Source organism: Salvelinus sp. IW2-2015, linkage group LG18, assembly GCF_002910315.2.
Source record: "Salvelinus sp. IW2-2015 linkage group LG18, ASM291031v2, whole genome shotgun sequence".
In the NCBI taxonomy this organism is placed as follows: Eukaryota; Metazoa; Chordata; class Actinopteri; order Salmoniformes; family Salmonidae; genus Salvelinus; species Salvelinus sp. IW2-2015.
The window spans coordinates 34,457,661-34,469,424 of NC_036858.1; the positions used below are offsets into that span (position 1 = coordinate 34,457,661).

An 11,764-nucleotide genomic window follows, 5' to 3' on the forward strand; every position below is an offset into this window, starting at 1 on the left:
ATTTGTTCTTAACTGACTTGCCTAGTTAAATAAAGGTTACACTAAGAGCATAACATTTCTATACCCTAATTTTCTAATTCTAGTCTAACCAATAACCAAACGGAGATTCAGTGAAAATAAAAATCTCATTGATTTATCAAGACCAGTTTCCATGCTTGTCTCAGAGCAGCGCGAAACAGTGCTAAAATAGTTGTAGGCTATCGCTTTAAATCCTATTGCTTCTACCTTCAATATGCTCTTTAAATAAATAAGACCTACACCACTTTTAACAGCACATTACACAACACTATTGAGACTCATGTCACCTACGGTAGGCCTACAGTATATTGAAAAATGTGACTCTGCCAATAATTACATAGAAGATATTTCTGTAATTCAGTGATATATATTCCCATAGTAATTTGTTATGGATCCATAACTAAATAAACATCCACATTTTGAAAGTATTTTTATGATTATTTTATTAACGAAAGCATAAAGATGCCATTATTAGTTACATGGTTTTAGTTTGAACGTGCAGACTGGCCCTAACACGGAACGTTTCCCAAGTGTGCTAAAACATGTCTTCATTGTCATTATGGGGTATTGTGTGTAGAGGAGTGAGGGAAAAAATATTTTATCAATATTAAATTCAGGATGTAACAACAAAATGCTGTTCTTCACATTACAGTCTCTGGTAAACATATACTATATAAAATAAAATCTGTTTGTCACGTTTTTATTTATTCAAACAGGCAAGTTAGTTATGAACAAATTCTTATTTACAATGACAGCCTATCCTGGCCAAACCCTCCCCTAACCCGGACAACGCTGGGCCAATTATGTGCCGCCCCATGGGACTGCCGATCACGGCCGGTTGTGATACAGCCCGGGATCGAACCCAGGTCTGTAGTGACACCTAGAGTACTGTGATCAAGTGCCTTAGACCGCTGCGCCACTCAGGATCCCTAAACGCACATGCACAGGATACAGTAAGTGTAAACAGTACAGTGAAATTGTTACTTGCATAGTGGAGTCTTTTGTTAACTTCTCCAGGATAGGTGGGACGTTAGCGTCCCACTTGGCCAAAATCCAGAAAAAAATGTAGCGTGCCAAATTCAAATATATTACTATAAAAATCTATCTTTCATGAAATCACACATGAAAGACACCAAATTAAAGCTACACATGTTGTGAATCCAGCCAACATGTCTGATTTCAAAAAGGATTTAAGGGGAAAGCACACCAAACAATTATGTTAGCTCAGTACATAGCCACAGAAAAACACAGCCATTTTCCCAGCAAAAGATAGTAGTAACAAAAACCAGAAATAGAGATAAAATGAATCACTAACCTTTCAACATCTTCATCAGATGACATCATGTTACACAATACATTTATGTTTTGTTCGATAATGTGCATATTTATATCCACAAATCTCGGTTTACATTGGCGCCATGTTCAGAAATGCCTCCAAAATATCCGGAGTAATTACAGAGAGCCACGTCAAATAACAGAAATACTCATCATAAACTTAGATGAAAGATACATGTTTTACATATAATTAAAATATACACTTGTTCTTAATGCAACCGCTGTGTCAGATTTAATAAAAACTTTACGTAAAAAGTACACCATGCAATAATCTGAGACGGCGCTCAGATTTAACAACATTTCTCCGCCATGTTGGAGTCAACAGAAATACGAAATTACATCAGAAATATTCCCTTAGATTATCTTCATCAGAATGCAGTGCCAGGAATCCTAGTTCCACAATAAATCGTTGTTTTGTTCGATAATGTCCATTACTTATGTCCAATTAGCTAATTTTGCTAGCATATGTAGTACACGTGTCCAAACGCTCGCGCAGATGAAGGCAAACGTCGGACGAAAACTTCAAAAAGTTATATTCCAGGTCGAATAAACTGGTCAAACTTAGTAGAGAAACAATCTTCAGGATGTTGTTATCATTTATATCCAATAACGTTCCAACCGAAGCATTCTTTCATGTCTGTATAAGTAATGGAACGCAAGGCGACAACATGAGGAAAGCGCGTGTGACCAAGAACTGGCAATCTGCCAGACCACTGACTCATTCCCCTCCCATCCGGTCCCACAACACAGCATAAGCTTCTTTCCACGTTCTGACTGTTGACATCTAGTGGAAGGCGTATGAAGTGCAAACAGATCCATATATTACAGGGAATTGAATAGGCGATGACTTTAACAACGACCACTCAGAATTTTCACTTCCTGTTTGGATTTTTCTCAGGTTTTTGCCTGCCATATGAGTTATGTTATACTCACAGACATCATTCAAACAGTTTTAGAAACTTCAGAGTGTTTTCTATCAAATAGTAATAATAATATGCATATATTAGCATCTGGGACAGAGTAGGAGGCAGTTCACTATGGGCATGCAATTCATCCAAAAGTGAAAATGCTGCCCCCTATATCAAAGAAGTTAAGACATGTAGCTAGCTAGCTAGCTAGCTAGCTAGCTAGCTAAACAATGAACCATAATCCCAACTCTAATACTGCGCTGAAAATAACTGGGAACGCAAGAGAAAAAAAACTGATTGGGGGGAATTTTTTTAATACAATTTGAACGGTCATCCAACTCGGGAACTCGGGGGGGGTCCTACACAGATCGTAAACATTAGCTAGCGAGCCAGCCAGCTATCGTTAGCTAGCGAGCCAGCCAGCTATCGTTAGCTAGCGAGCCAGCCTTCCCCACCATTGTCATCAGAAGACACTATAACATCTGGTTCAATAAAAATGTTAACTAAATCAGGGGTTTCCTCATTTGCTGATTCATTTTCATAGTCAATGAGAGTAAGCATGGCACGATCATCCTCTAGAAAGTACTCAAACGTTTTTCTCACTGAGCTTTGTCGATAGCGCTATTAACTTCAGGGCAGCAGTGTAGAGAGCAGTAGCAAACCGTTCAGTTCTTCATGATAGCTTTCAAAAAAAGCTGCGGTAGACCGAATTATCCACACATACTTAGCAGCTCATGTTATAGACAGAAGCATCCATTATCTCAGCCAATCATGGCTGGCATTTCTTCCGTGGGTAAACCAACTAGGCTTGTTATTTACCTATTTTATTCGTATTAACAGATGGCATACAAGTTTAAGGCACATGAACATGTTCCTGAAGAAATTTGACAAAAAAACAAACATATTTTGATCAACTACAAAAAAACGTTAAAATGCCTCTCCTGGGAAGTAGTGACGTGCGAAATACGCCTAGTTTTTTGAAACAGGTCGCATATGGTCACCAAGAGCAGAAGGCTGAATTGAGACTACAATATCAAATCAAATCATTTTATTGGTCACATACACATATTTAGCAGATGTTATCGCAGGTGTAGAGAAATGCTTGTGTTCCTAATATGGTTCTAAGGTTGTTTGTGTACTGCCTTTAGACGGAATCAGAGACAGCAGGATGATGGCCTATTTTCACACTGTGGTGAAGAATAGATCTCTGAAAGGCAGCCTTTCCCAATACATCACTGCTAAAAGGCCTGCGAGATGGAGGCATATCACAGATGGATGGTGACCCCATTAACTGTACCATGAAATAATAACATGGGGATGTGATTTCTCTCTGTTCTCTTTCATATAATCCAGTATAAAATTTTGGCCACTACTTAAGAACACATCAAAAACCACATGTTATCCATTTTTAGGCAAAAAGATTCATAAAAATGTAAGTAAAAGCTGAGCTGCAAAAATTGATTATTTAGCAACACAATGCAGACAGATATTTTTGTACAGACAAGAAAAAAGATTTGCAAGCTCCAGTTCAATTGATAAAGCTAGTCATAATTTGATAATGGGCAATTCCAGTTAGGTAACAGAAACCAAACCTTGTATCTGCACAGTTCTTCCTGTAAATGTGTTGTACAATTTTCTGTGGAAATTGTTAAAAGTAGTCATAGTGCATAGATTTCTATGGTTTGTTCAACTTTTAAATCAATTGTTCATCTGGTATACATTGTAAAGTGAAAAATCTGAGTCAGCGTAATTTCATTACCATGGAATTGCCCTACTGCTAACATGAGTCAATTCACCTAAATTGCAGTCGGCTAGGCTATATCTTGGGCCTTTTTCAACCATTGAATGGATATTTTAGAACGGGGCATCAGCTAGATGATTAGCTTTAATATTTGCAGTGTCGTAGACAAAGTCATTGTCAAACATGTTTACAAATATATATACAGGATGGCAATACAAGAGGGAATGAATCAATGAAAAAATTAATGCATGACACATTCAGAGATTGAAAGGAAGCTAGATGCCCCACCCGCTGTTTTTTTCTGGTTCAATTAAAGTAAATTAACTAAGTAGACCAGACCAAGCTGCTATTGCATTGGTGTCTATGGGAGACCCATCCTGGTACAGTAGACCGGAACTGCCAAATTTTATTTTCAATCAATGGTAAACGAAAGACCGTATGAAGATGGACAGAAAATGCTTCTCCAATAGAAATTCCAGACCTCACTTGTGGGCGATGTCATGGCAACGATGGCTAGCTAAGCTTATGCGCAGGAACACGTCATTGGGTCTAACTGTCGTCTTGAGCCTAACTGCGCAGGCCGTCAAATCAAAGGCACTACTTCGATATTAGTTGTTTTTGAAGAACATGTCAGTTTGTCACTTTCACAGGGCTGGAGTAATAACATGTTGAAGTACTTAAGATATTGGCTCGAATCAAGGTTGTGCCTTTAGATTGAGAAAATGAACTAAGTAAGAATTGTTCACTTCCCTCTGACTTCTCAAAGCCTGATCTGCTTGGTCTGTTTCACAAGTGTTCCCGGAAGTCTAGCGAGGTTGCGCCTCTGGGTAAACCATCTTGATTTAAACAACGGCTGATTTGGAATTCCCATTGTTAGAGTCTATCCTGCACACAATATACTAGACAACATATACACATGGCCAGTACATTCCTAAAAAGCGCCATTGTTGACAACGTTACCTAGCAACTGTTACTTCTACAGAGCCACTGTCTCATCTACCCAGCCAGGCAATTTATAAACTTGATATCCACTGAAAAAAAGCATCTAGACACCATCACCGACATTTGCAACACTGTTGCAATATTGACATTTGATCTACAATGTGTCCCATAATAATTAAAGTGTCGGGATGAGACTGAATCAGCATAAGTTGTATTGATATATACAAAGCAATGCCAATAGAAACAGGTAACACGAAACGTAGATAGTTTGCCATAACCATTTTTGTTTGCCATAAGAACCTGCAAAGTTCTGGAACTATCAACCAGCGCTTGGGTAGTTTTGCTTTACATGGCAGTTAATACGAATAGAACTAATGACCAGAGAACGCCTAAAATTGCACTTGACAGTTTTAGTGAATGTAGTATCACGTTTTGTTGAAAAATGTATGGTTTGGGAAGGAATTTGCTTTTTAATGCTTGAATCATGATAAGCTGTAGACCATACTATTTACCAAGAAATTAGATATATATTTTTCATAGCTGTATATTTACCACCGCAAACCGATGCTGCCAGTGATTTTAATACAGGAAAACGGCAATTCGTCTTACCTATTTCTAGCAGCATGTTACCTGTGCAACTAGAGACAAAAAAATAAAAACTGTAGATCACATTTACTCCACACACAAACGCGCACACAAAGCTCTCCCTTGCCCTCCATTTGGCAAATCTGACCATAACGGTCTTCCTGATTCCTGCTTACAAGCAAAAAATCTAACCGGAAGTACCAGTGACGTGCTCAATACGGACACGGTCTGATGAAGTGGATGCTAAGATACAGGACTGTTTTGCTAGCAGACTGGAATATGTTCTGTGATTCATCCGATGGCATTGAAGAGGTTAACACATCAGTCACCAGCTTCATTAAATAGTGCGTCGATGACATAATCCCGACAGTGACCGTACGTTCATATCCCAACCAGAAGCCAAGGATTACAGTTTTATTTTTTTTAAAGGCTAGAGCTTCCCCTTTCAAGGAGCGGAACACTAACCCGGACACTTATAAGAAATCCTGCTTTGCTCTCCGACGAACTATCAAACATGCAAAGCGTCAACACAAGACTAAGATGGAATCCTACTACACCGGTTCTGATGCTTGTTGGGTATAGTAGTGCTTGCAAACTATCACGGATTACAAAGGGAAAGGGCCAGACGGGTTTCCAGGACGCGTACTCAGAGCATGCGCTGTCTAAGTGGCGAGTGTCTTCACTGACTTTTTCAACCTCCCTGACCCAGTCTAATACTCAGGGGTCGCGTTAGAGTCCCGAATTCTGCATTTTCAAACATCTGTGTTTTAATCCATTTCACCTGTGTTTTATATTAAAAGTCAGTGTTTTTTTTTGCTTCAATAGTGATCAGTGGCGTGCAACTAAAGTTTTCCTTCACAGAAAATATATTACTGTAACACATTCGGCTGAATATAGCTTCCTTTTCATCAGATGACAGAATTGTAATGCTATTTGGCTAGCAGCCACACAAGTAAATGAGCTTACAATGAGCAATTTAAAAAAAAATACCTACGTTAAGCAGACCACCATAGTCCCTGTGCCCAAGAACGCCAAGGTAATCTGTCTAAATGACTATCTGCCCCGTAGCACTCACATCTTTAGCCATAAAATGCTTTGAAAGGCTGGCCATGGCTCACATCAACACCATCATCCCAGACACCCTGGACCCACTCCAATAAGCATACCACCCCAACAGATGATGCAATCTCTATTGCACTTTCCCACTTGGACAAAAAGAACACCAAAATGAGAATGCTGTTCATTGACTACAGCTCAGCGTTCAACACCATAGTGCCCACAAAGCTCATCATTAACCTAAAGACCCTGAGACTGAACACCTCCCTCTGCAACTGGATTCTGGACTTCATGACAGGATGCCCACAGGTGGTGAATGTAGGCAACACATCCACCACACTGACCCTAAACACTGGGCCCCCTCAGGGGTGCGAGCTTAATACCCTTCTGTACTCCCTGTTCACCCACGATTGTGTGGCCACGCATGACTCCAACACCAACATTAAGTTTGCCAACAACACGACGTGGTAGGCCTGATCACCGACGACAATGAGACTGCGTAAAAGGAGATCAGAGACCTGGCAGCGTGGTGTGGCAGGACTACAACATCTCCCTCAACGTCAGCAAGACAAAGCAGCTGATCATGGACAACAGGAAACGTGAATGGGGGCGTGCTCGGCCCTCCGTCGATGGGCTGTAGTTGAGCGGGTCGAGAGCTTCAAGTTCCTCTGTCTACATCACTAAGGATCTATTATGGTCCAAACACACCAACAGTCATGAAGAGGGCACGACAACACCTCTTCCCCCTCAGGAGGCTGAAATTAATTGAAGTGAGCCCTCAGATCCTCAAAAAGTTATACAGTTGTGCTATTGAGAGCATCTTGACTTGCTGCATCACCGCTTGGTATTGCAACTGCTTGGCATCCAACTATAAAGCGCTACAGAGGGTAGTGTGGACAGCCCAGGCAGTGTCAGAGGAAGGCCCTAAATATTGTCAAAGACTCCAGCCATCCAAGTTATAGACTGTTCTCGCTGCTTAAGCATGGCAAGCAGAACAGATGCAAGTCTGCAACCAACAGGACCCTGGACAGTTTATACCCCCATGCCATAAGTCCGCTAACTTCATTGACCCTTTTTGTATAAACTTTGACTCATCATATGCTGCTGCTACTGTTAACAATCTAACTTTATTCCTAGAAATATGTACATACAGTGCATTGGGAAAGTTCAGAGCCCCTGACTTTTCCCACATTTTGTTACGTTACAGCCTTATTCCAAAATGTATTAAATACATACAAATTCTCAACCTACACACAATACCCCATAATGACAAAGCAAAAAACATTGTTTTATTTTTAACAAAATGTATTTTTTTTTTAAACAAGAAACAGAAACATGAATTTAGATAAGTATTTAGACCCTTTGCTATGAGACTCAAAATTGAGCTCAGGTGCATCCTGTTTCCATTAATCATCCTTGAGATGTTTCTACAACTTGATTGGAGTCCACCTGTGGTAAATTCAATTGATTGGACATGATTTGGAAAGTCACACTCCTGTCTATATAAGGTCCCACAGTTCATGTCAAAACAAAAACCAAGTAATGAGGTCGAAGGAATTGTCAGTAGAGTTCCGAGACCGGATTGCGTCGAGGCACAGATCTGGTGAAGGGTACCAAAAATGTTTGCAGCATTGAAAGTCCCCAAGAACACACCAAGACTCTTTCTAGAGCTGGCCACCCGGCCAAACTGAGCAATCAGGGGAGAAGGACCTTGGTCAGGGAGGTGACCAAGAATGCAATGGTCACTGATTGAGCTCCAGAGTTCCTCTATGGAGATGGGAGAACCTTCCAGAAGGACAACCATCTCTGCAGCACTCCACCAATCATGCCTTTATGGTAGAGTGGCCAGGCGAAAGCCACTCCTCGGTAAGGCACATGACAGCCCGCTTAGAGTTTGCCAAAAGGCATCTAAAGGACTCTCAGACCATGAGAAACAAGATTGTCTGATGAAACCAAGATTGAACTCTTTGGCCTGAATGCCAAGTGTCACATCTGGAAGAAACCTGGCACCATCCCCACGGTGAAGCATGGTGGTGGCAACATCATGCTGTGGGGATGTTTTTCAGCGGCAGGGACTAGAAGACTAGTCAGGATTGAGGGAAAGATTAACAGAGCAAAGTAGAGATCCTTCATGAAAACCTGCTCCAGAGCACTCAGGATCTCAGACTGGGGGTGCGAAGGTTCACCTTCCAACAGGACAACGAGCCTGAGCACACAGCCAAGACAACACAGGAGTGGCTTCGGGACAAGTCTCTGAATCTCCTTGAGTGGCCCAGCCAGAGCACGGACTTGATCCCGATCTAACATCTCTGGAGAGACCTGAAAACAGCAGTGCAGTGACACTCCTTATCCAACCCGACAGAGCTTGAGAAGATCTGCAGAGAATGGGAGAAACTCCCCAAATACAGGTGTGCCAAGCTTATAGCATCATACCCAAGAAGCCTTGATTGGAATTGCTGCAAAGGTGCTTCAACAAAGTACTGAGTAAATGGTCTGAATACTTATGTAAATGTGATGTTTAATTTAATACATTTTCAAATTTCTAAAACCTGTTTCTGCTTTGTCATTATGGGGTATTGTGTGTATATTGATCAGGGGAAACTATTTAATCAATTTGAATAAGGCTGTAATGTAGGAAAATGTAGAAGTCAAGGGGTATGAATTTCCGAATGCACTTTATCTACCTCCATTACCTCGTACCCCTGCACATCGATTCATTACTGGCACTCCTTGTATATAGCCAAGTTATCATTACTCACTGTATCTTTTATTAAGTGTTTTAAAATTCTATGCATTGTTGGGAAAGGCCGTAAGTAGCATTTCACTGGCCATGGTGGTCTACATCAGGGTTTCCCAAACTCTGTCCTGCCCCCACCCACCCAGGGGTGCACTTTTTGTTTTTTGCCCTAGCATGACAAGTCATTTCAAATAATCAAAGCTTGATTATGAGTTGGCTATTTGAGTCAGTTGTGTACTGCTAGGGCAAAAACCAAAAACGTGATATCTAATGACTACCAGCAGCAGGCCTACTACAAAGATTTTTTTATTATGTTTTTTTATTTCACCTTTATTTAACTAGGTAGGCCAGTTGAGAACAAGTTCTCATTTACAACTGCCCAAGATAAAGCAAAGCAGTGCGACAAAAACAGAGTTACACATAAACGTACAGTCAAAAACACAATAGGAAAAAATCTATGTACAGCGATAACTAGACCAAGATAGACCACAGCTTGTCATTTCCAATAGGAACAAATTAGTCAGTGGGCAGAACAAGCGATAACTATATCCTATTGGCGCGTTCTAGTATACATCTGCATATTCTGTAAGGGAACGCCTACTCTGAGGTGACCGTGTGCAATAACTCAGTTCACCTTCACACTCAAACAGCGCACTTTTTTTTTTATTTTGCAACGGGTGAAGTCTACAAAACTTAGTCCATTCTGTTTATAACAGATTCTAGTTTGGGGAACAGAACTGTATTGAGATTAAAATGTTTAATTGAGGAATAGATTTGCTGAATATCGGCCAAAATCCATCTTCTCCCACTGCACGCCAGTTGGCTTCCTCTCACTACCATATTTGGTAGTGAGTAGAAAAGCCAACCGGATGCGTCACATTTGTACATCCAGTGAAACATCGGTCTCATTGTTCTCTGTGCCTTCAGCCTCACGTGATTACGTCTTAGTGGGATAATCAACCCATTTGTCAGTCTATAACTATATCTTCCTAGCAATAATTTCCACACCACAAACCAATACGATTAGTTAGCTACATAGTTACAATTTCCATGACATGCATCAATCTTCTGTACATTAGAGTAAAGGTGTTGATTGCGTGACACGCTATATTTTGCTATCACACGGTTATTCATTCTGTCAGGAGCAGTCAGCTGATTTGGCTATGCTAGCTAGTTAGCTTACTTTGTCTTTACCTTAAACTAGCTAGCTAATGTTCGCACAACGCTTGATGATTAACAAATATAGTAAATAGTTACATGCATAGCTATATTTATAATTGTACGCTAATATTAAACTGGTAGATTATACTTTTACATAACATACAAGCAAAGATTATAAATGGACTGTTGCAAAACAGCTCCGCACACAGGTTAGTTAGCTTGCTAATATTAGTTTGCAAGCTAGCCATTTCACACCTTTAAGCATTTTACTTATGTCGCTGCAGTGACAGTCGGTTCAATGGTAATGCATTTTATATCGAATATTTCACATACACTAAGTTTGTTTTCGCGCAAACAATCCAGTAGTTAGCAAGCTATGGAGAATCAAGCATCTGGCTAGGTAGCTAGCTACGTACTCAGCCTTGGTTGAGAGATGTAGTTTCTGGTCACAGCTTGTGTGTGTGTCCTGGCCGCAGCAGGACCGTTGATGTCCATTGTTCTGTTTCCCACCAAGGTTGCCATAAACGAAACCCTCTACCTGAGCTACAGTATAGCTGGTGTGCTAGTAGCTAAGGGTATTAACTCAAAGATACTGGTAACAAGCTAGCTATTTCTGTATGGTATTAAATGACACTGCGGCGGCTAGTCATATGACATTGGAAGCCACGACAGAGGGCGCGTTCACATGATCGTTGCGGTTGCCTGCGCGCGCCTCTGTATCACAGGCACATTTTTTTGAATATACGCTACATAGTGAATATGGGATACAGACCGATCCTATACTAAATAATGATATTAACACGACTCTCAACCGAAGAATTGGAGGAAAGTGAACATTTTTACACACACACACTTGATAGATTTTATAATTCCAAATTAAAATGTGATGATCTGTACTGAACCAAAATATAAACGCAACATGAAACAATTTCATGTAACTTTTATGAGTTACAGCTCATATAAGGAAATCAGTCAACTGAAATTAATTCATTAGTCCCTAACCTATGGATTTCACACGACTGGGCAGGGGTGCAGCCATGTGTGGGCCTTGGCGGGCATAGGCCAGGCCCAACCAATCAGAATGAGTTCTTCCCCACAAAAACACTATGGGCTTTTTAGGTGAGTAATGATCCGCCATGTGATAAGCAGTGGCCACTTTTTTCCCCACAAAAACACTTTATTACAGACAGAAATGTGAGTGCGAGGTGCACCTGTGTAATGATCATACTGTTTAATCAGCTTCTTGATATGCCACACCTGTCAGGATGGATTATCTTGGCA

The 11,764-nt window shown here is 40.6% G+C and overlaps 1 protein-coding gene across 1 annotated transcript in view; it reads right to left on the minus strand.

Annotated features, from left to right (window-relative positions):
- LOC111977816 (V-type proton ATPase subunit B, brain isoform) overlaps window positions 1-11,169 on the minus strand; it is a 50,545-nt gene extending 39,376 nt beyond the window's left edge. The window contains exon 1 of the mRNA XM_024007515.2: window positions 10,900-11,169. Within this exon, the coding sequence (XP_023863283.1) occupies window positions 10,900-11,005 (106 nt within the window). The 5' untranslated portion in view covers window positions 11,006-11,169. The remainder of the gene's footprint in view (window positions 1-10,899) is intronic.
- Between the last annotated feature and the right edge of the window lie 595 nt (window positions 11,170-11,764).